Source organism: Microcebus murinus, chromosome 12 (genome assembly GCF_040939455.1).
Source record: "Microcebus murinus isolate Inina chromosome 12, M.murinus_Inina_mat1.0, whole genome shotgun sequence".
In the NCBI taxonomy this organism is placed as follows: domain Eukaryota; kingdom Metazoa; phylum Chordata; class Mammalia; order Primates; family Cheirogaleidae; genus Microcebus; species Microcebus murinus.
Window position 1 is genome coordinate 58,534,498 of NC_134115.1, and position 27,403 is coordinate 58,561,900.

At 46.4% G+C, this 27,403-nt stretch overlaps 1 protein-coding gene across 11 annotated transcripts in view; it reads left to right on the plus strand.

Annotated features, from left to right (window-relative positions):
* Positions 1-24,400, plus strand: part of UNC13B (unc-13 homolog B) — a 190,682-nt gene extending 166,282 nt beyond the window's left edge. For 4 of the 11 annotated variants that reach the window (XM_076008830.1, XM_076008827.1, XM_012770036.2 and 1 more), the window contains 23 exons: positions 794-963; positions 1,400-1,515; positions 1,854-2,017; positions 2,648-2,798; positions 4,170-4,238; positions 5,624-5,713; positions 6,066-6,194; positions 9,538-9,665; positions 10,301-10,386; positions 15,537-15,663; positions 15,896-15,992; positions 16,212-16,355; positions 16,662-16,739; positions 17,336-17,413; positions 17,646-17,734; positions 17,972-18,124; positions 18,251-18,374; positions 18,483-18,539; positions 18,739-18,819; positions 19,814-19,961; positions 22,230-22,322; positions 22,492-22,651; positions 22,802-24,400. In XM_076008830.1, coding sequence (XP_075864945.1) covers positions 794-963; positions 1,400-1,515; positions 1,854-2,017; positions 2,648-2,798; positions 4,170-4,238; positions 5,624-5,713; positions 6,066-6,194; positions 9,538-9,665; positions 10,301-10,386; positions 15,537-15,663; positions 15,896-15,992; positions 16,212-16,355; positions 16,662-16,739; positions 17,336-17,413; positions 17,646-17,734; positions 17,972-18,124; positions 18,251-18,374; positions 18,483-18,539; positions 18,739-18,819; positions 19,814-19,961; positions 22,230-22,322; positions 22,492-22,651; positions 22,802-23,087 — 2,818 coding nt within the window. In that variant the 3' untranslated portion in view covers positions 23,088-24,400. Of the gene's footprint in view, positions 1-793; positions 964-1,399; positions 1,516-1,853; positions 2,018-2,647; positions 2,799-4,169; positions 4,239-5,623; positions 5,714-6,065; positions 6,195-9,537; positions 9,666-10,300; positions 10,387-15,536; positions 15,664-15,895; positions 15,993-16,211; positions 16,356-16,661; positions 16,740-17,335; positions 17,414-17,645; positions 17,735-17,971; positions 18,125-18,250; positions 18,540-18,738; positions 18,820-19,813; positions 19,962-21,164; positions 21,222-22,229; positions 22,323-22,491; positions 22,652-22,801 lie in introns of all 11 variants that reach the window. The other 7 variants (XM_076008831.1, XM_076008824.1, XM_012770032.3 and 4 more) reach the window with 4 other exon arrangements.
* The last annotated feature ends 3,003 nt before the right edge of the window (positions 24,401-27,403 follow it).

The window sequence follows — 27,403 nt, forward strand, 5'->3', positions numbered from 1 at the left end:
CTAAAAATGAATAAGATAATCCCTGGCTTCAAGAAGCTGGTTGTTGATTTGTCTGTTATTTTTCAGTAGAGCAGTAGTTATAATATTTAATGGAATATGGAAAGGTATTGTGAGAACATAGAGAAAGGAGCAGAAAATTCTGCTTAGTATAACTTTTGGGTAAGGCAACAGGACCCAGAAGGCAACTGTTAGGAAAGAATGCATGATGGGGGACCTGGGCAAACTCTTTTCTCCAAAGCAAACCCCATAAAGGAGATGATAATTTAATGGGGTATTAAAGGATGATACAAGTTCACCAAGCACATAGTCAGGCAGATGTGGGGTTAGATAGAAAATGAAGCAGGTGTGACTAGATGGACCAACCATGAACATATCTAGCATCTTTACTCACTTTATATCTTGGATTCCAAGGAGGGAGCTAGCAGTTGCTTCCAGGGGCTCCATGGCATGTCTAGCTGTTTTTCTGTTGGTGTTGCTATATAGCTAGCTGCATAAGTAGTCAGAATTGACCCTAATTACTCCTCCTCCCACCCTGCCCTTTGTTCCAGGGCAGTAAGGACTGGATAAGGGGATGTAGAGCCACCTAGGCTCAAGAATGAAGAGCCATTTGCTGGAATAGCCTGACTGGCTTGGAAATTTAGTATCTCTGTCCTCTGACTCCGTCTCTTCCTACTTCCTACTTCCGACTCCAGGCCTCAATTGCAGTTAATAGAGCTTTGGGGAGGGAATTAGAAGTAATAGGAGTAGGTACTACTGGGTCTGTCCCTACAGAGCCTGCCTAATTCTCTCACAGCGAGTGCCACAACTCTTCTGACCGCATTAAGGTACGTGTGTGGGATGAGGATGATGACATCAAGTCGAGAGTAAAGCAGCGGCTAAAGCGAGAGTCTGATGATTTCCTTGGCCAAACCATCATTGAGGTTCGGACACTAAGTGGTGAAATGGACGTCTGGTACAACTTGGGTGAGGACTCTGGACCAGAGAAAGTTACTGAAAAGGGGAAAGTGTGAAAGGGGACTGGGGAATATTCCCATCTAGCAAAACTACCACTCAATCCCCAGAGCATACCTCTGTACAGAACCTGTCTTACTGGCAAAGAACTGACTGTGGGTAGGGATAGGGGGACAGAGGAGTGGTGGTGGCTGGGACTCACTCTGGCTGAACATTCTTCATTTTCAGGCAGCTCTCTAATCCTTAATGCCTTTGGCCCCCTGGCCATGCCTATTCTCCCACCCAGCCAGTTCAGGGGTCTTTGTGGAATATGTTGTCACTAAAGTGAGTACACCCTATTGGGTGAACCCTTGGGTCAGCACCTCCTTTTCCCTGGGCTGAGGCAGGATGGGGCTACCATACTATCTCATTGCATTGGTGTCGATCCCTGGTTTTCTTTCCTTTCTAGAGAAGAGGACAGACAAGTCAGCCGTCTCAGGGGCTATCCGACTACAAATCAGTGTGGAGATCAAGGGGGAGGAGAAGGTAGCCCCGTATCATGTGCAGTATACGTGTCTCCATGAGGTGAGCCAGCCCTTGGTAGGCGGCAGGTGGGAAAGCAGTACTGGGAAGGGCCTTTGCCTATAAGTAGGATTGCTAGGTGGCTGAAGGTCTGGGGCCTGTTTTTAATTTTATCCTTGGCTCACTGTGCTATCAGGACAGCCCAAGTGACTGGACCCAGACATGGTTCTCTTCTACTAATGTGAGAACAGACTACTGAGGCCACAGGAGAAACTGAGCAGTGACTAAAGGACAGAATTTCTGTGGAACCCTATTCACATTCTCCTGGGCTTTACCACCAGGTTTTGTTTTTGTTTTTCATGTCTTTAACCCTTTTCTTTTCTCTGCTCCGTCTCCCGTAGAACCTTTTCCATTACCTCACAGACATTCAGGGCAGTGGAGGAGTCCGGATCCCTGAGGCTCGAGGAGATGATGCATGGAAGGTGTACTTTGATGAGACAGCTCAAGAGATTGTGGATGAATTTGCCATGCGTTACGGCATCGAGTCCATATATCAGGCCATGACGTGAGGCTCCCCTGGGGCTCTGGGAAGTGGCTACTAATCTTTGGGGTGGCTAATGAAGGCACACTGACATGGTGGACAGGACCTTAGTGGGATAGCATGCAGTGATTCCTTACTTTCCTCTCTGAGTTGGGTGGGATGGGTCTGTGCCCTAAGGTGAAGAGGGTATATGTAGAAAGGGAGTGTTTTTGTCAGTAGCTCATGGAGAAGATATTCCAGAGTTCAGAGATAGGAAAGGAAAAGGGCATGAGAAGGGGATGCAAGGACAAACCTGCCCAGACATCACAGGCTTCAGCAGATAGGGCGTATGTGCTCATGGACATGTGTTTGTGACAGACTAGCTGACCTAGGCTGGCCTGGGAGTTAGGACGCTAAACTGTAGGGAGAGCAGTCATGTATGGAGTTGACCAAGACTCATCTAACAGGAATTCCTGACTGCTATGAGAAACTGGGTAGCCCATGTATCAGTGAGGCTGTCCCTAGAGCTGAGCACAGGACGCAGCCCTGGGAAAGCAGAGGACAGCGATTACCCAGCAGTGCTCCATTTATTCCACAAACTTCTACTGAGTTCCTACTTGGCTTTTGCTGCAAACCCTGAAGAGTCTCTGAGGCTGAGGGGACTGTGTTTTTCAGGCATTTTGCTTGTTTGTCATCCAAGTACATGTGTCCTGGTGTGCCAGCAGTGATGAGCACCTTACTGGCCAACATCAATGCCTACTATGCCCACACAACTGCTTCTACCAATGTCTCTGCATCTGATCGCTTTGCAGCCTCCAACTTTGGGGTGAGTGTCATGTAAACACATATGTACCCATTTGTTATTAGTTAATAAAGTTTGATTTTTCTAGAGTTGATTGATGTGCATAAAATTCAGTTAGCTGCCACCTTACTGTATGAACCCTGTTTCCTTATGTGTATGTAGACTCTCCTCAGACACGTATAATCGAGAGAAGGTAGAATAGCACCACTGTGGTTTGGGGAGGGTGCCACTTGGGCTCAGGCAGAACCTCTCTGGGCCAACATGTTCAAGTTACCATGTTCCTCAGTCTTGCAGGTCCACAGATGGGACTTTCTTCATCTCTTCAGTCTCTCTGTGACAAATTTATACCACTTAAGTTCATTTGAGACTGATGTCTAAATGAGGATGCCAGTGTGTACCTGAATCTGTCCCTTTTCTAGTGTCTGGACTGTTTTCCCTATCCAAGTTGTGCCCTTCCTGGTGTTAAGGTACTGAGAAGTTGAGTCATTACTCAGAATGTCACCTGAAAATTTTGATATAAATTGAATGAAATATTTCTGACCCACCACAAGGATTACCATTTTAGGGTTAAAATTACTGATATTCTCCTAATCCACTGAGCCTCTGAGCCTTGTTTTTTTGCTAATCACTTTTTTGTTATTGATAGTCTTTCTTTAGATGAATTACTGTTATTGATTAATCCAGTCAAATATCTGTTCCATTCTGTCTAATGATATAGTCAGTATATAAGTTCTGGGAGTGCTAAGCCAACACCCTACAGGAATATGATTCCACATTTAATTATACTTCTATGAAAATCAGCTATTTTAACATTTAAAAAGTAACACTAAGGGAAATTATGTGGAACGTGATTTAAAGAGGGACTTCCTCATGTCTGTCTGATCATCTTTTGAATGCATCACTATTTTTCTCTCCCATCATCACTGCTAGCCTGTGGCTATATAATTGTCGTTAGCTACCCCAAGATAAGTTAGGAGACCTCATACTCAGGAGCAAGTTGGAGAATGTGTTTGGAGTTTCCTTTTATCTGACTAAGGATGAGTTACAGTTCCAAAGGGATGGAGATGCACTGGCCATGTCCTGTTGATTCTTGTACAGAAATAACTGTTTCTTCTCCCAAGGAGAAGAAGCTTGGCTTTCCTCTTGTCAGTGTGAGAAGATTCCCTAGTTTGAGTCAGAGCCAGAACAAGGTGGAACAGGGACCACCTGCCCATTTTTCCTTTACATTGTTTGTGTTCTTCCCATGGGCAGGGATAGGACAGAATGTGTCTCCAATCTGGTGTCTCCTCCCCACCCTTTCCTACTCACCCAGAGGTGTTTCTGTTTCTGCTGTGGTTTAGGGGACTCAGACACAGGTTCTCTCTTTCTTCCCCATTATTTGTTTCTTACCTTCAGAAAGAGAGATTTGTAAAACTGCTGGACCAGCTACACAACTCACTGAGGATCGACCTCTCTATGTACAGGGTGAGTGAAGACATGACTGTGGGGTGGGATAATAGATGGCAGGCTCAGTCTTGGGAGACTGTAGGCCAATCTTGGCTATAAAGTTTGAAGGCAGGAGAAATGAGCCTGTGTCCTCACACCCATCTGAATGGCCAATGCTGCTGACACCTGTGGCTCTCCTAACTACAAGGACCATGCAGTGTATAAATAGCAGCTATGGGTGCTTTTTCTAGGCAGCTTTCCAACCTTTCTCTTGCCACTCTATTAAACTCTCTGATGACATTATCTTTAGGGAGTTTCCTAAGAATAATCTCTTCCAGAAGTACCCTTTTTAAAAATTAAATACTTAACTACATTTCCTTTTTGCATTTTTCTATACTTTCCTCATTTTCCAGGGGAGGTATGAAAATCTGGTTGGAGGGGCAGAGAGTAGCTTGGCTTGGGCAAGTAATTTGGATCAGAGGTCATGTCCATTCCTAGTATGGAGGGAGAAAATTAGTGTTGTAGGAGGGTGGTGGGTACCTGGGACGGGGCAGGATAAGGCAATGGGCAGTTTCTTAGTTCCTCCTAAGTTAGATCTTAGAATGGCTTCATTACTTGCTTTAAAGTGTTGTGAATTTCCAGAACAGGCTATATACGCACATTAAAAAGTAAGTATAAAAACAACCTCAAAGTCAAAAAGAAGTGAAGTTTTAATTATCTGCACTTCGAGTGCCCTCCATTTGCACGAGTAATGGAGAATTGACTGTATATCTTATCTTTGGCATATAAGTAGCCATTTACAGATTGAAGAAACTAATTAAAGTGAAGAGTGGCTCAGCATCTTCCTTCAGCTCTCTATGGCAGCTTCCTCCTAAAACTCCTGCCAAAGGGAATGAAGTAAGGATGGTGGGCAATTCCTAAGTAACTCACTCCAAAAGCAGTTCTGCTCAGAGCTCTGCCATCTGCTGGGCTTCACTGTAAGGAAACTCCAAGTCCTGGATCTCACTTTGGTCCATAGTGTGGCTCCACTTATATTCCAGGATATACAGTAGATTGTAACTTTTGAAGAACTCACTGTTTGGGTGTAAGAATCTTCATTCAAGAAAAGTGTGCATATGTGTAAATGTGTGTGTGTGTCTGTGTTCATTTGTACAGATGCTCACACATTGCATGTGAAGTAGGATTAGGGGGAGGATGTGTTGCTCTCTGGGCTGGGGAGTATTAACCCCTGCTTTTGGCAAGGGCCTTTCTGCGTCAGCAGAAAAGAAAGAGGGAAAGTGTAATATTACATCTTTTTTTGCCCAGCTCAACTACAGAAAAATCTTAGTGGGTAGTAATAAGGAAGCTTTTGATTTCATCACTTTTGGCAGGGAAAGTTTTCATATTCCTCTGTTCCTTTCTTAAACTTCCTTGATTTGCAACAGAATAATTTCCCTGCTGGGAGTCCTGAGCGGCTTCAGGACTTAAAATCCACGGTAGATTTGCTGACCAGCATTACTTTCTTCAGAATGAAGGTAAGGGGTGGACTGGGTTGGGGTGGTGCTGGGCTGGGGACCTCGCTGCAGGAACATGGAGAATAAGATTCATTTGGGAGAGTCTAAGGCTACAGGAGCTATCACTCCTAAGCTTACGTTTCCATACACCTTTCCCTGGGTTACTTCTGATTTAGCACAGGCCATGGATCAACAAGGGTGGGCTGGAAGTTCTCGTTATCAGCTATTCTGGCAGCTTCATCACTGGGGGGCAAGGTCTGGGAACCTGTAGAGGGATGAAGGAATCTAGAGTAGGTTTGAGGGGGAGTGCTTAGAGGATATCCCACCCAGGTGAGCAGGACCCTGGGTCCATATTTCTATCATTAATCGGCAGGTACAAGAACTGCAAAGCCCTCCAAGAGCCAGCCAGGTGGTAAAGGATTGTGTGAAGGCCTGTTTGAACTCTACGTATGAGTATATCTTCAACAACTGCCATGACTTATATAGCCGCCAGTACCAACTGGTAAGAGGTTTGGGATCGGGTAGGGCCAGCTATCAGTGGCTCTTGGGAGCCTCAGCTTTCCTTTGCTGTGGTCCTAGTGGAAAGGAGCTCAAGACAGGGTACTTAATGTTCTTGTGGGTGAGTGAGTTGTGGAGTATGGCCCATCTGTGCTACATGAGACATGTGTAGATGGAAAGCGCCCCTTGGACAAGATGAGACATACCTGAGTTGAATAGAAATGGCAACGATAAGTTTTACTTCGGTGCTGAAGAAAGTGAACCTGAATTCATGCACAGTTTGTGGGTTGATTAGGGGAATTCTCAGTCTCCCCCAGAGGCTTTTTTCTCCCCCAAGGTTAATTTTATTCTGAGTCATATAGACTCTTATAAGTTCTGGGCTGCCTGAGATCTATAGCTTTTTCTCTCAGCTACTATCTTTTGGAAGTTTAACTTTTTCCTCTGATTACTTCTCATGGCAATGCATGGTTCTTCTGGGTTCTGTTCATCAGCTGACTATCAAGGCTTGCTGTATCTTTCCATGAAGTTGAGCTAGTTCACCTGTTTAGCCTGGCATCCTAACTGAATACCTGATAACTTAGTACATTTTTCTAGATCCTTCGAATAGTATCATTTCCCCTCTAACTTCCATTTCAAAGCCAAGACTTCCTTCTGGCTCCAATTACTCAATTATAGTGCCTGTCTTAAGAGTGTCTTGCCAACCGCTGACCATAAATTTGCAGAGTAGATTCCCTTCAGTCCAGCAAATATATGTTGAATATTCTAGGCCAGATCTGAGGTAAGCACAGTGCTCCTTCTGTAAGTTTACAGTCTAATGAGCATTTATATAACTCCAATCAAAGCAGTCTGTTAGAAGAGCCTTGGAAAAGGGATAAGATTGAAAGAATTCTAAGGAGGAGAAAGTCATTCTTGATCAGATATTGGAAAAACTACATAAAACAAGCATTTGAGCTCTACCTTAAAAGGAGTATTTGGACAGCAAATGATGGGAGGACAACCTAAATCTCTTAGACATTTATCTTTAGGTGAACATATCCAATTTTTAATGCTTCCTAGAAGCACCTTAGTAAAGACTAAGATCTTGATCATGCTGCCTCTTCTCACTCCCAGATGTACTTTTTGTGCTAGCCATATATTTAAGGCTTCCTCCTTTTAAGGTTTATAAAACTTCTACTGGTTCTAAAATCTGTAGGAAGTTTTCCTGAGGCCTTTGTTGCACTTGCTACATTCTGGGCCCCTCTGTTAACCATCTGTGGATTTTCTCTGGTTAGAGGAAGACACTGTTCTCAGCTTTGATCTTTCAACTATACAGGTGTCTATTTAAATATCTGGTCTCTATTCTCTAGCATAGAATGAACTAGGCTTTGAAAGAGGGCTTATAAACTATTCAGGAACTTTCTTTAGCCTTTGTGTTTTGCTATCTGCTTTTTACTTTCTCTCAATTGCATTTTCTCCTTACTCAGTATTTGCACTGGAGTAAACCCATGGTATCTTTTAAAATTTCCATCTACTGACTTTCAGTCATTGGTTCTTTCATCCATTCGTTCATTTAACAAACAGAGTATTAGAGATGTAAAGTTGAGTAAGACACATTTCAGCTTTTGGGGACCTTGTTGTTTGGTGGAGATGGGGGCAAATCACTACATTTATTGGTTTTTTTTTTTGTTGTTTTTGTTTTTTATTTTGGCATATTATGGGGGTACAGATTTTAAGGTTTCAATAAATGCCCATTTCATTTATTGGTTTTTATTATTCTGTTGTTACTACATTTTATTGTAGTTGTAGTTGTCTATACCAGAGGTTCACAGAGGGTACTCTAGAAGCCCAGAAGAGGGGCATCTGACCAGTGGAGTGTCAGGGAAAACTACTTAGAAGAGATTAAGTTCAATCTGAATTTTGAGGAAGGAGTAGGAATTAGCTAAAGAAAGGGGCTGGAGGGGTGGAGGAGAACATGTGAAGAAATTGTGCAGGAGTATGTTAATTTAAGGAAGCATAAGCAATTTAATTAGGGTATTTACAGCATCAGGCTTGGAGATTCAGCTATCTGGGATCAAATCTTAGTTCTATTTATAGCTACATAACCTTGGGTAAGTCATGTAACCTTGTGTCCTTCAGTCTCTTCACCTATAAGTGAAAGGTGATGATAATTTCTACAGAATGGAGCTGTTGTGAGGATTAAATGAGATGATGTGTGTAAAGTTCTTAGCATAGTGCCTGGCACATAATAAGCACTAAATAAGTGGCATAGTGGTGCGATGGCTACAACCAGAGAAGTGGTAAGGTATGAAGTTGAGAGGGAGGTCATATTCTGGAAGACCTTTGTATCAAGCTACAGAGTTTAAACTTTTTTGAAGGCCATTGAAGGGCTTTAAGCAGAGGAGTAACATTTTGAGATTTTCCTTGTAGAAAGATCACTGGCAGCTACAAGAAAGAGGGATTAGATTGAAGATGTGAAGGACCAGTTAGTTCGGAGATCCTTGAATGATAAGAGCCTGAGCCAGGACAGTGGCAGAAAAAGTAAAAGGAAGAGATGTATTTAAGTGACATTAAGGAGCTAGAATCAACAAGATGCAGATTCTGTCCTGGTTTCTGGTGACTTCTCAATAATGCAGGCTTATTCAGGACTGTGGAGACTTTGCAGTGACTATGACATCCACATAAAAGTCCTATCTTTGTTTTTCTGGGCAGCCCCACTTTTGCCTTGGTGGGAGGTAATGTCTATTCCAGCCTTTCTGTGGTGACCCCTACTGTCCTGTCTGGGCTCTAAATATAGAGTGGCTTCTCTTTTCATGAGATCCACCATGTATTCCCTTGCTTCTTCTGAAGCAAGGCCTTATCTGGCTAGGCAAATAGCTTTCTAGATGCAATTCTTTCCCCTAATGACATTCAGGGATCAAGGAAGGTCCTATCCTGCTGAAAGTTAGGCCAAAATGCATGCTAGTTCTGCTCAGTTGCTCCTGCAGACGTTGAAGGAGCTGAGCTCTGTGTGTGTGGTGGTGGTGGGAATTCAGAGGAGGAACACCACCAGAAGAAGATGGCTTCCTATGGGGGTCACACAGAACTAGGCATACTTAGCCCGGAGGGCTGCTTGCTTCAGCTGGAGTGTCACTCTACCCATAGCAACTGAGAGAAGGAGGAAGGGGGGTGGGCACCTTTATGTTTCCTGGACTGACCAAGCTTATCACAGCAGTCCCCTGGAGCTAGGGAGAGAATTTCTCAGGGATGGGCTCTCTGTATCCAAGGATCTCCCAATGGTCACTCTCAGAGAACAGGGCCAGTCTTGTGGAAGACCCTCTCCACATTCTACTCTGACTTTCTCTTTCTCTCACTGTCTCCTCTGGAACAAGAAGCAGGAACTACCTCCAGAGGAACAGGGGCCCAGCATTCGGAACCTGGATTTCTGGCCCAAACTCATCACACTCATTGTATCAATCATAGAGGAAGATAAGAATTCCTACACACCTGTTCTGAACCAGTGAGTATCACCCTACTTGGTCCTGTCTACTTGGTGGTTGGTCTGTCCATCTAACAACCTCTTTCTTTCCTATCTCTGTATGTTTGCAGTGCCACCTCTTCCTCCTGTCCGTCCATCTGTCCCTCTGTCCCTTGTATCTGTCTGAGTAACTGTTTCTGGAGACAAGTGTGGAAACAAAATGGGGGGCCCCACCCAGACTGAGCCTGCCTCCCTGGAGTTAGAGGCTTCTGGGACTGTGGCTGCCACCATAGGAGCCCCAGGGGATCCAGAGACCGTGTGTGTATGTGTCTGTCCACTGTGAATAAAGTGGGCCTTCTTATAACCCACACCCTTGCCCTTTCTTCTTCAGTTTATTTACCTTGGGCCTATCTTCCAGCTTCTCCTCTGGGCCTCAATTCTTTGCCTTCTGGGCATCCTCTCCCCTGGGCCTACCTTGCCTAAGGGGATCCCTTCTGCCTCTACTTGTCCTACCACTGGTCCCTGGGCCCCTTTTCTCCAGATTAATCCCAGCCCTGTTCCCTGGGCTTCTCCTCTTTCCAATGTGACTTCCAAGAACTAGGCACTTTAGTGTTGGAATTAATCAAATCAAATGGCCCCTGCCTTACTCTCTAACTGGGGTTTATTCCGTCATCCAGGTTTCCTCAGGAGTTGAATGTGGGAAAAGTCAGCGCAGAAGTGATGTGGCATCTGTTTGCCCAAGACATGAAATATGCGTTGGAGGGTAAGGGTCTGCCCACTTTAGTGGGCTGCCAGGCTCCTAGCCTGAGTACCTTGTTTGCTGTCCCTTTTGTCTCCCAGACAACTACAAGTTCTGGGTGAACTTGTAGATGGAACAGTGAGAAACTGAAGGCATGGTGCAAGGTAGCCCTCAGGAGGCTTTGGGTGGGCAAAGCTCCAGCCAAAGGAAATCATGAAAATAAAAGGCTGTGTGGATGTTGGTTCCATCTTCCAGCTTTAGAGCAAGTGTCTGTTCAAGACTTTCCCAGCCGAGAGAGCAACTCCTCCCATGGTCGGTGTTCCCAGGTGGCTTACTTTCCAGTTTTAAAGAATCAGAGAACCTTAAATCCATAGATAAGATAATAATTGTTTTCTCATACCAGGAACTCTCTAGCCTGGCTTTCTTCGAAAGCTGCTCTCAATTAGGTGACCAAGCCAGGAAGATAATTCTTCCCTCACTCCTCCTGTAGCACAGGGCCAGAGGCAAATTATCCATCAGGTTCATTCAGGTTATCTTTTCATTCATTTCCTACGTTGGTCCCCAGAGATATCACTCCCTACCTGTATCAGACCTTCCCATCTGTGCTCACTTGTCTGTTTTTATATATTAGCCTATCTGCCTCTCTTGTCTGTTTATATATATTAGTCTATCTCCTCAGTCTGTGAAAGTAGATGTGGAAGGAGGAGGAGCTGTCTGGGGCAAGGACAAAGTAGAGACTGGATCTATTATTTGGGTAGAGTGGCAAATGGGTCACCCTCAGACTCTTGAACTTGTAAGATTTAGAATCAGTGAATCTTGAGGTTAAAAGAAACCTTGAAGATCTGTGTTAAGTTTGAGTCATCCACAGATTGTACAGATACATTCTATGGACACAGGCCCAGAGCAGTGGCTGCCTCCTGCCACACTGGGTCAACCCTGGGGCTGTAACCCACACCTTAGGCTATCAGGCCAGTGAGGAGATCACCTGTCCCTTTTCCTAGGAAGTACTTATCAAGCCTGATGGAGAATATGGTCCCACTTCTCAAAGAACTCCATCTCCAAGGGGTTTGGGGGAAAAGAAAAATATCTGTGAAAAGTGAATCAGCTGTACAAGATGGGTAGTGTGAGGTAAGCAGAGGTGGTCAGACAGAAGTACCTCAGGAGCTAAATTAAAAGGGGAAACATAGGGGCTGGGCTCCAGGCCTTTTACCTGGTGCCAGCGAAGTCAGCTCTGCTTTAACCAATCTTATATGGGCTTCTAGGTGAGATTTCTTTTGAAAGGGGAGTTCTGCTAATGTTTAAAACAAGCACAAAGGGGTTGAAAACTCCTACATTAGGAGAAATAACCAATGTTGACCTAGTTTCGAATCTCAGTTTCACTACCTGCTTCAGTATGACCTTGGACCAAACTCTCTAATTTTTGTGAGCTCCTATTTTCTCATCTGTAAGATGAGCTGATAAAAGTACATGAGATGCATATAACATAGTTAGCATAATGCCTGGAATTTACTCAGCACTGAATAAATCTTAGTTATCAAGAGCAATAAGAAACCATTATAGGCTCATGAGCAGAGATGCAACATGAACAAAGTATTATTTTAGTAAGATTTTACCTCAGTAAAAAATTGAGGCAGCTGGAATAGGGAGAGACTAGAAGCAGAGAACACAGATGATGAAGGGCTGTTGTAATAATTTAGGGAGGAGGGGAGAAGGCTGGGATTAGAGCAGAGAACTGGAGAGGGAAGAATGGGCTTTGATAAACTTTGGAAGGAAGTTGTTACAGGACTTAGTCATTGTCAGAATATGGAGGGCCAGAGAAGGGGAGGCATTTGGGGGCCTGGATGATAGGAGAACAGTGTTGACTGACTGTGAAAGGAAAGTTGCAAATGCTGTTATTGAGGTATAATTTATATATAATAAAGACAACTTTAAGAACACAATTTGAGTGCTGACAAACACATCTGTGTAACAACTCTCCCAATTAAAAATGGAATGGAAAGTTTCGTCCTGCCCCTTTGCAGCAAATCCCCACTCCATTTGCTAGGTTTTAATTGAGTATTTTCTCCGTGTTAGGTGCTGTGCTAGTTGTTGGAGCCCAAGGGGACAAGTGAGGCATAGCCCCAGCCCTTGAGAAGCTCACAGAGCAGTCTAGAAAACAGACACATAAGTTGGCCATTACAATACAAGTTATAAGTACCACAAAAGGAATAAGTATAGGGTGCTGAGAGCACACAGGAGTACCATGTAACCCAGACTCTAAGGACCTGAGAAAACTTCCTAGAGGAGGTGATGTACAAGCTGAAACCTGAAGGACTTCGCTGCTGGGGAGGGAGAGTAGGAGTGACAAGAAAGGGAGACACAGAACATTTCATGCAGAGGGTAGGGCATGTCCAAGACCTGGGGTCTAGAGAAAGCTGGCATGCTGGAAGAACTGTAAGCAGCAGTTTGGTGTAACTAGCGTTTCAGAGGGTAGGGGAAGAGATAAATGAGAAATGAGAATGGAGAGGTAGTACAGAGCCAGCTCATGAAGGAGGTTGTAAGCCATATTTAGGCTTTTGGACTCTATCCTGAGGCAATTGGGAGTCACTGATGCATGTTAAGCACAAGATTGACATCAGATTTATCGTGTAGAAAGTTCATTCGCTCTGACTACTGTGTAGAGAATGGATTGGAGGGGGAATGACCAGTCTGGAGGCTTTGGTAATAATCTAGGTTAGAGATTGTGGTAATGAGACCTAGGTAGGTAATAATGTAGCTAGAAGGAAACAGATTCCAGAGGCATTTGGGAGGTGAAATCAGAGGTTGGTGATTTAGCTGGATGTGAGTAAAGAGGAATAAGGAAGGCCGGGCGCGGTGGCTCACGCCTGTAATCCTAGCTCTCTGGGAGGCCGAGGCGGGCGGATTGCTCGAGGTCAGGAGTTCGAAACCAGCCTGAGCAAGAGCGAGACCCCGTCTCTACTATAAATAGAAAGAAATTAATTGGCCAACTAAAAATATATATACAAAAAATTAGCCGGGCATGGTGGCGAATGCCTGTAGTCCCAGCTACTCGGGAGGCTGAGGCAGCAGGATTGCTTGAGCCCAGGAGTTTGAGGTTGCTGTGAGCTAGGCTGACGCCACGGCACTCACTCTAGCCTGGCCAACAAAGCGAGACTCTGTCTCAAAAAAAAAAAAAAAGAGGAATAAGGAAGATTTCAGGATGCTATTCAGCATTGAACAAGAGGGTAAGATTAGTTGGTATGCTTTGTTCCACTTTAGCTGGAGATGGTAAGATGGTGAGAGATGGGGACTAGAGTTAAAGCCAGGCACAGTGAAATGTTCCATCAAAAGAGATTTGGGGGAGATATCAGCAAACTGGATAGTTGAAATCATGAGGTTGAAAGAACTCTCCAAGGATGAAAGATGAATGTAGGGAGGACAGTGCAAGTCAGGGGCAGGAAGATAGGGTTACATGATTGCCTTTTCTGACAGATTCCCCCCCCCCAACAACAGCCTCAAGCAGGGAGCATGACTCTGTGGGACTTATTAGAATAGTTAAAAGTTTGGCCAGAGTTTCAGCATTCATCTTTTAGTTTTTATACCACAGAAGTTAATGTAGAAATTGGGGCTTGGGGCCAGGGTATAGATATGGATTGATAGAGAAAGTGAGAATTACATGTAAATATATTAATAGTAACTTGAAGGTCTCTAAAAGAAAGAGTTAGGCAGTTCTGACGTGATGAGGCTACCCTACCCTGCCTCCCTTTCTGGTGGGTTACTGACCAGGAAGGAAGAAAGCCCTCCTGGTAGTGACCTGTTTATGCTCCTAGGTTCTTAGACTGGTTCAAGGACAGCAGGGGGTAGGGGTATAGGAGAAGGGTCTCTGATGTCTCTGATTTTTTCACTCTTTGTTGCTCATTGGTATCTCTGCTCTGTCACAAGCAACCACTGTCATTCGTATACGAAAAGTCCGCTTTATGGGTGGTAAGAACTTTTGGTTGTTGTCCCTTTGCCTCTAGTCTTACACCTTTTCCCTCTTCTGTTCACTGCTTCATAGAAGAGACTGCAAATGCAACTTTAGGTTGGAATGGTGCTTCCTATGGTGCCAGGAGATAAAATTCCTGGGACTTGGAGCCTTTTAGGCTGAATCCTGGGCTTCCATTTCCTCTTTGAGTGTCTGCTGCACTGATTTACAAGGGCCAGCTGCCCCAGACTGGATGTTCTGCCTTGACTTGAAGGAGCTTCACCCGTGGCATAGAGTCCCCAGGACACTGGTCTTCCCTCCTCTGTTGCTTAGTGCTCTCCCTCATTTGCTTGCTTTTGCATAAAGATTGTATGCCTGCACACAACTGGCTTTTATTATTCAAATTAACGCTTCAACTATAAAGGGAGTGGATGAAGAGAACCTGTGGGTGTGGCCAAGGCCTCAAACTCTCTGAGCAAGCTGTGAGTGATCTTTGTCCTAGATTTTCCAGAAGGCTCTGGAGATTCAGCTAGATGACTTTCAAGTCCATAATAAGTGTCCCATTTTCTGCAGCATGATGATCCTTTCTCTGGCTATGTTTCCATGGTTTCCAAACTGACTATTCTTATTTGCATACTTCCCTGAGAACTCCTTTCAGTGTCTCAGCTGTGCTCTGGAGCCCTTCAGTTCGCCTCAGGATTCTGTTACACCATGGCTACTCAACTGCTCCTTTTGTCACCTTGGGCCCACTGTGGTTCTCCCTATCTCTGTGTAGTTGTCATTGATCCATTCATGCCATGTACACCACTCATCTCTGCATTTAAGCCTTTCTGAGGGATGGTCCAGCTACTAGGATTAGAAAAGCCTGGAAACCATTATCCCTGTCTAGTCCTGGGCAGTCTCTCAGCATTAGCACCCATAGCCCTTTCTCCTCTTCTTCACCAGAGGCCAGTGACCTCTCTTTGCACTTCTAATAGCTAGGGCAAGAAGACTTACAGGCTTAATCTGGGAGTCTGGCTTACTCTTTCTAGAGGAAGATTTGGGCCAGGCTCTTGGAGAGTTGCTGAGCAGAACACTGGTAGGGAGAGGTGGCTGTAAGGAGGAGGCTGGGAATCACCTTTGTCTTAAGATATCATATAGAGCTGCCTGTCCAGATCTGCTGCCTTAGGAAGGCTCAGGAACCATGGCCTTTACTGCTGGGACCTGACCCAGCCTCCCTCCTCACCACTAGAGCACGAGAAAGACCGGCTGTGTAAGAGTGCTGACTACATGAACCTGCATTTCAAGGTGAAATGGCTCCACAATGAATACGTGCGGGATCTGCCTGCCCTCCAGGGGCAGGTGCCTGAGTACCCAGCGTGAGTATCACGTGGGCACTACGGAGGGAAGAGAAGAGGGCCCTCTGAGTGGGTGGGGCTAGTATCCTCAATTCAATTCAGCAAGCAGTCTTGGGACTGCCTGTTCTGGGCATTGCTGTAGAAAGAGAAGTGTCAAACTGTGTCCTGCCTTTCAGAAGATCCCAGTCTGGTGGAGCTGTCAAGCACATGGCATATGCCAGTATTCCAACCCCTAGTTCTGCTCTGGCTGCAGGTGGTTTGAGCAGTTTGTGCTTCAATGGCTGGATGAGAATGAGGATGTGTCCCTGGAATTCCTGCGTGGAGCCCTGGAACGAGATAAGAAGGATGGGGTAAGTTGGGGGCTTGGGCTGCACAGGGGCCAGGCCACGTCTCCTAGAAATTAGCTTCATGGCAGAAGTTCCTGAGCATTGGCCAGTATGGCTATCCTTGCCCTGTGCAGTCCATAGGAGAGCTATTGAGGGCCACTGAGCCACCCCTGCTTCCGAATCCTACAAGCTTGGAAAAAGGTAGCAGCTGTGGATGGTGACCCTGTGTGTGGCCTTCCTTAGTTCCAGCAGACATCAGAGCATGCACTCTTTTCCTGCTCCGTGGTGGACGTTTTTACACAACTCAACCAGAGCTTTGAGATCATCCGGAAGCTGGAATGCCCAGACCCCAGCATCCTTGCCCACTACATGAGGAGATTTACTAAGGTAACTGACCCTCCCTCCTCCCTCTCCCTTACCACCACACTCATGCTAGTCATTGGCCTGAACTCAAGCTCTCTCCCTAATGACCTTCAAGTAAAGCCTTGCATTACCCACTCTCCTGTGCTTGTGTCTGGGGCAGACAGATAGGTCTGTCTCATTGCTATTCTGTGGTTGAGAGGGAGCTTTGTCCCTCACTGTGAGATTTCCTCTTTATTTCCTTGTTCTGGGATGAGAAGTGCAACCTCAGGCAAGATCTCTGTGGGGAAAGCTAAGAGCTCCCTCTCCTTTCCTTTTTTCCTCTTTTCTCAGACCATCGGGAAGGTGCTGATGGAGTATGCAGACATCTTATCCAAGAACTTCCCAGCGTATTGCACAAAGGAGAAACTGGTAGGGTCAGGCCCTGGATTCTTAGAGAAAGAGTGGAGGACATTTGAATTCTTCTTGCTTTTTAAGTTATCCTCAGAGTTGAGGGTCAAGGTGATGCTCCAACCTAATTCCCATCATGGCTTTCCTTGAGATCCATACCACCAAATGAAAACTTGACAGAATTCCACTGAGTCTCCATTTAATACATTATCCTTTGCTAAACTAGACCTTTTCTTAGTCTTTTTTTAAAATAAAAATTAAGATATTATAAAGGATAATACCATGAATACCTGGGTACCCACCATTGAGCTTAAAAATGAAAACATTTGCTTCTAGTCTTCATTCTATTTTTTCTTTATTTTTTAAATTAAATATTAAAATTTATTCTTTAAATTTTATTCTTTTTTTTTTTAACTCACACTATTTCTGTCCTGTTTTTAGTCTTCATTCTAGAGGAATTGTCTGAAGTGACTCCAGATATTAGTGCTTAGGGAGAGACATATGTAATATATAAAGTCCCTGTAACTTTTGGAATAGTGTGAGCAAGGGAGGGACCTTAGGCTAATGGGTTCTATGCTAAAAGGAGCCAAGACTGAACAGCCCATCTGTCCCCAAAGCCCTGCATCCTGATGAACAACATGCAGCAACTGAGGGTCCAGCTGGAGAAAATGTTTGAGGCCATGGGAGGCAAAGAGGTAGGTCTTAGGGTTTGGGGTAACTGTACTTTCCCTTTATTCCTGAGCTCCCTGGCCATAGAACTCCACCCTCTCTTTACTAGATATTGGCCAGGACTTAGCTTGGGGTCTGGGCTGGCTTAACCTGAGATAGGCAATGGGGTAAGGCTCTAGTAGGGAGGAGTTAGGGGTATGGGACGGAAGAAGAGAGTGAAAGCAGCAGCCTAGCCAGGCTTACTTCTTATGGCTAAAGCTGGACCCTGAAGCTGCAGACAGTCTGAAGGAGCTGCAGGTGAAACTGAATACAGTTCTGGACGAGCTCAGCATGGTGTTTGGAAACAGGTCAGTGGCCCCAAAACACAGCCCTCAGAGCCAGGTATGATCCCTGGCCAATCCCAGAGCCCCTGCCCCACACCCATGCCTCCAGCTGCAGGTACGTGGATCTTCCCTCTCCTCCTGCTGACTGTGCATGCTGGAGCTGCACCATGAACAGACACGAATGGGACCAAATAGCGAGTGCTGTTCCAGGGACAATGTGTGTTTGGGGAGGGGAGGGCTGTACCGTGTGCACATGTGTAGTTTCCAGGTGCGGATTGATGAGTGTGTTCGACAGATGGCCGACATCCTGGGCCAGGTCCGGGGGACAGGGAATGCGTCCCCCAACGCCCGGGCCTCAGTGGCTCAGGATGCAGATAGTGTGCTCCGGCCCCTCATGGACTTCCTGGATGGCAAGTGAGTATAGCACTCAGGACTGTCCTGTGGGGATGGGCAAAGCAGAGGCCATCAGATAGAGGAGCTTCTTGGGCAGGGGGGCTCTCACACTCTCGCCCTGGCCTCACCTGTTGCCTGGGCTTGCAGCCTCACACTCTTTGCCACTGTATGTGAGAAGACAGTTCTGAAGCGTGTACTGAAGGAGCTCTGGCGGGTGGTAATGAACACAATGGAAAGGATGATTGTTCTGCCCCCTCTCACAGACCAGACGGTAAGGACACCTCCTTCCGCTTCCTCCTCCCGTCTCCCTTCCCCGCACTCCTCCCTTCCTGGTGGAGTTTGGGGTCCTCTGCTTTTGACTGATCCCCTCTCTGTCCAGGGCACCCAGCTGATACTCACTGCTGCCAAGGAGCTGAGCCATCTTTCCAAACTCAAGGTACTCTGAGTGTCCTCCTCACAGGCATGGTCTTTCTGAGGCCAGGCGGAGGGGGTGTCTGGGAGGAAGGGAATGTGAGCTTTGGAGGTTGAAGAGGAAAGGAAGGAGAAGAATATGCAGTTGTTGGCTGGCAGGTAGTGGCAAAACTTCATGACTGTCCTGAGCTATCCTGATGCTGCTACTTTCTCTGGGCTTCCAGGACCACATGGTACGAGAGGAAACACGGAATCTCACTCCAAAGCAGTGTGCTGTTCTTGACCTCGCCCTGGACACCATCAAGGTGAAGACCTCCCTCTGTTCCATTCTTTTTTTTTTTTTTTTTTTTTTTTTTTTGAGACAGAGTCTCACTTTGTTGCCCAGGCTAGAGTGAGTGCCGTGGCGTCAGCCTAGCTCACAGCAACCTCAAACTCCTGGCTCAAGCAATCCTTCTGCCTCAGCCTCCCAAGTAGCTGGGACTACAGGCATGCGCCACCATGCCCGGCTAATTTTTTCTATATATATTAGTTGGCCAATTAATTTCTTTCTATTTATAGTAGAGACGGGGTCTCGCTCTTGCTCAGGCTGGTTTCGAACTCCTGACCTCGAGCAATCCGCCCGCCTCGGCCTCCCAGAGAGCTAGGATTACAGGCGTGAGCCACCGCGCCCGGCCCCTCTGTTCCATTCTTAACCACCACACCCACTTGGCCGCAGCATTCCACTCTGCCAGACTAGGTGTTCCTTGGGCTGTTACCCCTCCACATCCAGAAGAGAGGCACTGTGCACTGTCAAGGATACACAGAGAATCAGATATGGTTCCTAGGTTCAAGACACTTATAATTCATCGATAAGCTGGTAATAAGCTGGGAACATATGAACTGTGATTCAGGGCACCTGGGAGAGGTATTTCATAGGTATCACGTTCTCTAAGGTTCATAGGAGTAAAAGAGCACTTTTGACTATTCTCCCTGCCTAAAATGCTTCTATTCCATTTTTCTTTTTTTTTTTTTTTTTTTTTTTTTTTACAGTGCCCGTAACTCATTGATCTATTCCATTTTTCTGCCTATCCAGATAGACCCATCCTTTAAACACCACCCCCAGGAATGTGGCCATCCCCTAACAACTCCTCCCAAATTCCCAAATTCTCTTCACCTGAGAGCCTATGACTCTGGTTCTCTGGGTGTTCCTGAATGGCCTGTTTTTCACACAGTCATCTCCTGGCTTCTCTGAGAGTAGCATTGGGGAGCTGCTTCTCTGTAAGGGGACAAAGTAGTAGCAGGTGCTCTTTTATGTTTCAGCAATACTTCCATGCAGGAGGCAATGGGCTGAAGAAAACCTTCCTGGAGAAGAGCCCAGATCTGCAGTCCCTACGTTATGCCCTGTCTCTGTATACACAGACCACAGACACTCTCATCAAGACCTTTGTGCGCTCACAGACTGCCCAGGGTAAGGCCCTAAGGGCTCTGGATCCCCACCTCCTCTCTCTCATACACATCTGCCCCTAGGAAGTCAGTATCTTTGTGCTTTTGGGGAAGGATCCAGTGACTTCTTCAGAGAGCCCTTCAAACTCAGCTCTTGGGATTTTTTGAGGGAACCTCAATGCTTATCTCTACCTGATACCCATACCACGCAGGAGAATCACAGAGACCTGTGAATTATGCCTGAGATTTCTTTTCCAAGACATTGCCTGGCCAGAACATGTTTATTGAGTTCAAGAAGTGTACCCTGTCAGGTAAGGGATGAGAAGAAGGAAAAATATGTGAGGAAGGCTTGAGAACAAGTGGAAGCCACGCGAAACTCATAGCTTTGGGAGCCTTGCTGGGAGTTGTCCTGGGGAAAGAGCAAAAGACTTTCCAGACTCTCCAGTGTGGACAAGGAGATGAGGAAGAGGCGAAGCATGGGGGCAGCTGAAGGGAGGGTGTAGATCATGGTGCACAGCTGCCACTCCAGCCTCGTGGGTGGTACTTATGCACAAGGAACCCAGGAAACTGGGGTTTCCCAGTGACTTCTTCTAATCAATTACAGCCCCTTCCTGCCTCCAGCCAGCCTTGTCCAAAACAAAATACATTTGCATAGATGTGGCTCAGACTGAAATTCCGACCTGACCCTGGAGCAGAGCCCTCCCAGGAGGCACCTTCAGGCATGTTTGTTACAGAGCTGAGTAAATGTAAAGGCCTGTACCATCAGAGCTGTTGTGAGTTAATCCACAAAGGCTTTTTAGAAGCATTAAACTTTAAGGTAGATAAGAGATGAGGAGAGGCTGGCGTGGGTGCATAAGAGGTAAGATCAGGGATGGAGACTGCAGCGAGAATCTGAGCATATGGGCATGTATTTTCTATGTCTTTATCATTTAAGGCCCTGGGAAATCAGAGCCTACAACCTCTATTGCCTTGCTGGTCTCAGATACCTTCTCTGTTTTCTACTGCTTTTGCCCATGATTTGCTCTCTGACCCACAAAGTCTAAGTTGGAACCCTCAGGCACCGAACCCAGCTTTTTTACGTCTTTCTTCACCCCCACCCACTTCTATGCTCCTTCAGAGTATATGCAGAGCTGCTTTGAATGGCTGTTAACTCCTTAGACCTCTAACTGATTCTTCTTTCTCTGTCCTACTGCTGCTACTGCCTCTTGACTTGCCTGTCCTCATTCAGTGCATGATGGGAAAGGTATTAGGTTTACTGCTAATGAGGACATTCGGCCGGAAAAGGGTATGTTATACACCTTGTAGATATGGACCTAACATGGGCTAACACTGACCCCTGTGAGCTAGAATAGCGGCCCCCAGCCTTTTTGGCACCAGGGACTAGTTTCATGGAAGACAATTTTCCCACAGACCAGGGCATGGGGGTAGGTGGGGTGGTGGTGGGTACAGCTCAGGCAGTGATATGCAACCCATTTCCTAACAGGCTATGGACCAGTACGGAGCTGCAGCCTTGGGGTTGGGGACCACAGAGCTAGGATGAGCAGCTTATGCTGGGAGTGGAGGAACCAGGTGTTAAGGTTCAGAAACTCTACCCCAAGTGTTAGTGATGTACTCAGTAGCCCAAGTAGGGTTCTATTGTTGACCCCTGTCCTTTCCTCAGAGTTCCCCCACCCCTCCACCTCAGGACAAAGAAAGGTTTTATCTGGGGTGCAGAGTACTGATGTTTTCTCAAAATAGGCTGGGGCCTCTGCTGAGGGGAGAACTACAGAGGTGTTCTGTGAAGGGGCCCAGGCTTGGGCAGGATGAAGTCTTTCTGAGCAGGGCAGCATCCCAAGCAGTGGCCTCCAGGAATCCTGGGGATAGATGGGAGTTTGTTGCTTTTAGAGAAGACTCACAGTCTTTCATTAAAAGACACCATAAGGTGGACATAGTTCCAAGACACAGATACAAGGTGACAGCACTGTCCTTCCCCAACATCTTTCAATGAAAAATTCTTTAGTCCGGAAGACAGGAGAAGTTTGGGAATCCTGAGAGATTCCTAGTGCATTTTTGGAAGAAGTTGCACCTAAGATGCTGTCAGCTTAACTTGTGTTTTAAGAGACAGCCTCATCCTTTACCCTCCTTCTTTCCTTTCTCCCATTGCTTACTTCCCCGTGGTTACTGTGGGCGATTGCTTCTTGCTTTTAGGTGTAGGGTGGTAGCCTCCTAACCCCTCAATTTACCTGGAAAAATTGGTCCTAAAGTCCTAGAGTTGTCTAATAGGAGATCATTTGTCCATCTATCTGTCCTTCAGGGTCTGGTGTGGATGATCCTGTGGGAGAAGTATCTATTCAGGTGGACTTGTTTACACATCCTGGTACTGGGGAGCACAAAGTCACAGTGAAAGGTGAGTGGTATGGACTCACAGGTTTGCCCACTTCTTGCCCAGGGGCCTCACTCATCAGTCAGAGGCAGGGGCTGCTCAGCTCAGCCCTTCTCCAAGGGGAATGTCACCTGAGGCTCAAGAACTGAGAATGCCTGGTGGGACCCCTCACAGATTTCCCTTGTTTTGGCAGTGGTTGCTGCCAATGACCTCAAGTGGCAGACAGCAGGTATGTTCCGGCCTTTTGTGGAAGTGACCATGGTTGGCCCACACCAAAGTGATAAGAAGAGAAAGTTCACAACCAAATCCAAAAGCAACAACTGGGCCCCCAAGTACAATGAGACATTCCACTTGTAAGTTATGGGGTGGGGAACCTATAGGACTCTGGGATGGGGGTGATCTAAGGGATAAGACTTGAGGGGTTTGGGGAGAGGAGGGACAGCCTGGATGACAAACTGAGGTTACATAGCTGAAGACTCTTCTCTTCTCTCCTGTGCTCACAGCCTCCTGGGAAATGAAGAGGGGCCAGAGGCCTATGAGTTGCAGATATGCGTGAAGGATTACTGCTTTGCCCGGGAGGATCGTGTGCTCGGGCTGGCTGTGATGCCTCTGAGGGATGTGGCAGCTAAGGGCAGCTGTGCCTGCTGGTGTCCCTTGGGCCGAAAGATCCATATGGATGAGACAGGCATGACCATTCTCCGGATTCTGTCTCAGAGGAGCAATGACGAGGTGGCCCGAGAATTTGTGAAACTCAAATCAGAATCTCGTTCCACAGAGGAGGGGAGCTGAACACCTTTGGCTCCTGTGCCAACCAGGCAGCACCACTTCCACAAATCAAGACCAATTTGGGAGTTAGCTATGTAGCCAGCTTAGGGTCCTTGTAGTCAAAAAGCTGACCCCTTCAGTTAAAGATATTTAGGGACAAATTTGGGATGGTGAGAGAATATGGCTTTTCATAGAAAGGGTCATGAATCTCTGACCAGCAGGTCTGTAGTGCCAGGGGCTGGGCTGGGCTGGGCTGTGGGGGGTTACCACATGGAGAGATTTCACATAAAGAGAGGACGGACATTTCTGAGAATGTCAGCCATTCTTGGTAGACACCCTTCCACTCCACATCTCATCTCTACACCACACTTGATGCAGTTAAACACATACACATCATCATTAGAAGAACAAGTAGAGGTCCTGGAGCTTGTTCCTGGCTGGCTAGGTAGGCAGTTGAGCCTATAGGTGTATAGCTGAGCCCTGTGGTCTGGATTGGAGTATGGGCCAGGGCAGGAGCACACAGAACAGAATTCAGACTGTCCCATGAGCAGAATCCACTGATTTTGTATGGCTCCAATGAGAATAAGGCTTTGAAACTGAACAAGATACCTTCTAGAAATAAGCTGTGCTAATCCCTTTCCCCAGATTATATCATGAGTAGAACCATGTTTATGTGGTGCTTGAGAGCCCTGAGCAGAATATTTCTTTGGAACCCAGGCACTAGGGACCACCTTCCCAGGAGTCCCCCTACCTCACTCCTGTAGTCAGGGGAGTGATGAGTTCAGGACATCAGAGGCTATACTTACGTGTATATCTACCTGAGGGCTAATTGAAGGATCCAGGAGTATTTTCTTCCTGGGTAGGCCCTGAACAAAGCCAAAAATTATAGAAACCAGTCTAGAGTCCTCCTCACCTATGGTCACAGCCTTCTGGCTGTTCTTCACCTTGCAGAAAGAATTTAGCCTTTGGCTTTTCTCCCATTCATCTGGATCAGCTGCTGTACCCCTCATAGATGTTCAACCCTACAGAAGGAGCTTGGACTCTGATACCTCTGTACAGGCTGGATGGAGAGGGCCTCAATACTCCGTGGGAGGTCAGAGTCAGGCCTTCAGGGGGGTCAGATGGACTTAACCTAGACCATGCTCAGAGGTGTGAAATGGTCCTTGGATTTCCTCGGTAGCAGCCTCCTGGACATCCTAAGGACTCAGCATTATCCACAGCTGTACTGACCATTATGTGAAGCAAGAAACCAAGCATCTTTGCTGTTGTTAATTATTGTATGTGCCATTGTTAAAGGAAATTATATGCTAGTCTACAATAAATTATCTTACAGCAGCCTTTGGGGTTTGATAATTTTGCTCAAGTGTGAAAAGCCATAGAAATGACCATCCTATATAATGGTGGATTTTGGTCCAGTGCCTCTTTGCTGATTCACATCCCCCTCCCCCCTTCTTCCCCCACCACATACCTGCTAGCAAGGAGTACAGCCTAATGATTCTGGATAAGCCCCAAGCAGTACAGCAACCATTGGGCGAGCGTCTTGGCCTTGACCTGAGATTGCCAATCTCATCACCAGGATCACAGAACCCTAGGGCATGAGCTTCCTGCAAAAGTTCCAGAGGAGTAGGAGTTGATGTGTGCCGATGAAAATGAGTCCATGCTATCTCTTTCCTTTATCTAGAATCACTAGACAGACCACAGCCTCGGTTGTGTGGACAGGGCAGGGGACTACCAGGAAGAGGTCTGCCTCCAGGGCTTGGCAGAGGGCTGAGGCTGCCATCGACTGGACTGATTAGGCCTAGGAGTACACATTGGCCTTTCATTCAGGCTCTATTCAAAGAAGAGCTACAGTAGAAAGCCTACTCCCAAAGAGGAGGAAATGAGGAAAAATGAGTCCTCCTGACATGGAAATCAGAAAAGCTGAAGCAAGAAATTGTTCACCTACTCAGCCTGGACTCTTAACTACTTGTGGGGTGAGGACTAGGATGACCAGGCAGAGAACTAGCTCCATTTCCATTTGCTCGCTAAGTAAATCCTTACAATTCAGTTTCCCAGTCATTTAAAAACTTCCCCTTTCTCCTCCCCACTCCTCTCCCAAACCAGCCACCTTCTATCATTTCTGCCTCAAAATTACCTCGAATCCATTGTCTCACCTCAGTACCCACTACTACAAGTGGAGGAGTGACTTTTATGTCCTCTTCTCTGGATTACTGTGATAATCCATGACTTGATTCTTTCCCTGCCCTCTTCACACACTTTGGTAAGTCTCTCCTGTTAAAGCTATTCAGTGGCCACGCTTAGTTTCCAGGCTGAAAATCCAAGACCCTCCAAGATAGCACAGCCGCCCCACCCCACGCCATGCAAAGTTGTTCTAAAGCCCTGCCCTTGCAGATCCCCCACGTGCCCCGTGCACTTGTACCCCTCTGTGCCTTCACACTTTCTGGTCCCCTTGCTGGAATGACTGGCAGCCCTTTCCATTGCCATCTGGGTGCTCACATCTCCTGGAGGCCTTTAGGACTCAACCAACCTTGGATGCTTTCCCGCAGCACTCCACATTGTTATAATTTACTTATCTGTCTCACCTCATGTGCCTGTGACCAACCCAAAGGTAGGATCTGAGTATTTCATCTCTGTTTCCCCAACGGCCAGCACCGAGAGGGCGCTTCCAAGCCAGGCCAGCAGTGGGAAACCGAGTGGCTATCATGCCTGAGAAAAGGGGTGTGGCCAGAGGCGGGCTCGTGGGAGAGGGGGCGTGGTCGGAGGCGGGGTTCTGCTCTAGGTCGGAACCTGGGGCTCTTTGGCGCCTGCGCAGAAAGGGGCGTTAAGAAGGAGGTCGCTGGAGTCGACGGTTGTGCAGCAACGGTGAGCAAGAGGTGCCCCAAGGCGGCGCCCGAGGAGAGGTTATCACCTCTCTCCCAACATTCCTTGAAGAGAGACCATACTCTCGTACTTACCTGACATTCGTACCCTTCTCTGTAGTTCCCAGTAGCCGTCTATCTTAATACTTCTTGAGAACTGTTCTCCCAATACTCCACTCCCCATACTTGAGTATACAGGTTCCCCAAACATTCAGAGAAGATATTTGCCCAAATACCTAACAAAAAGGGTCTTTATCCCCTAAATAACCCTATAGGGCACACATTTATCGAGTATTTCATGAAGCAGATGCCCCCAAATCCCCTGCTATGGCACATTCCTACTGACTCGGAGTTTTCCACTTGCCAGCACTATCCATATTCTCTGAGAAGTCATAAACCTTGTTCCATACTTGAAAGTGGCACTTCTGCTGTCTTTCCCCTCCCTCTTACCGAATAGGATACTCCATAGGAAAAAGTCAAACGCTGACTGGCCACCCAGGTTTGCAACAGGCTTGCAGATTGGATCAGCAGCTTTTTAAAACTAGATTTCACATTTTAAAATGCAGATTTCCAGCTTTTTGAAAAATTGGAAGATCTCTTAACTCTTAGTTAATATTTTTTTTTTTTTTTTTTTTTTTTTGAGACAGAGTCTCGCTTTGTTGTCCAGGCTAGAGTGAGTGCCGTGGCGTCAGCCTAGCTCACAGCAACCTCAAACTCCTGGGCTCGAGCAATCCTACTGCCTCAGCCTCCCGAGTAGCTGGGACTACAGGCATGCGCCACCATGCCCGGCTAATTTTTTATATACATATCAGTTGGCCAATTAATTTCTTTCTATTTTATAGTAGAGACGGGGTCTCACTCAGGCTGGTTTTGAACTCCTGACCTTGAGCAATCCGCCCGCCTCGGCCTCCCAGAGAGCTAGGATTACAGGCGTGAGCCACCGCGCCCGGCCTACTCTTAGTTAATATTTCCACAAAGTAACTGGTGGTTGGAGCTGAGAAGCAATAGTTAATTAAATTACTTAATTGCAATTCATCACAGACTCTCATATTTTTGTGGTGGGCTTTACATTACTTGCCTGGCATCTGGTAGGCATTTGAGTTTGGGTCATTTTCTTAGCCAATACTTTGAGCTCTTCTTGGGAACTGAAATCCATAGGTTGGATGTATGTTTAGGTTGGCTTTAGCTCCTACAATACTCTGATTTGAATCAGAGATCATCCTAATAGTTAGAACCAAGGGTGAAATCTGTACCAAAGTGGTTTTGGTAAGATAATTTAAGCAAAATATCTGTAGGTAGTTCGCTCGCACATTTGATCTTGAAGAAATCCAGTGTGCCAAATAGTCTCTGGTGGGGTCAGGCCAAAGAAAAGGTATTGTTTTTTCTCTTATGAACACATGGTTATAAAAGGGCCTGCCTCTGGTCTCTGCAAGAAGTGATGTCTCAAAAGTACTGCCTCCTTCACCCCAGAACCCACACATA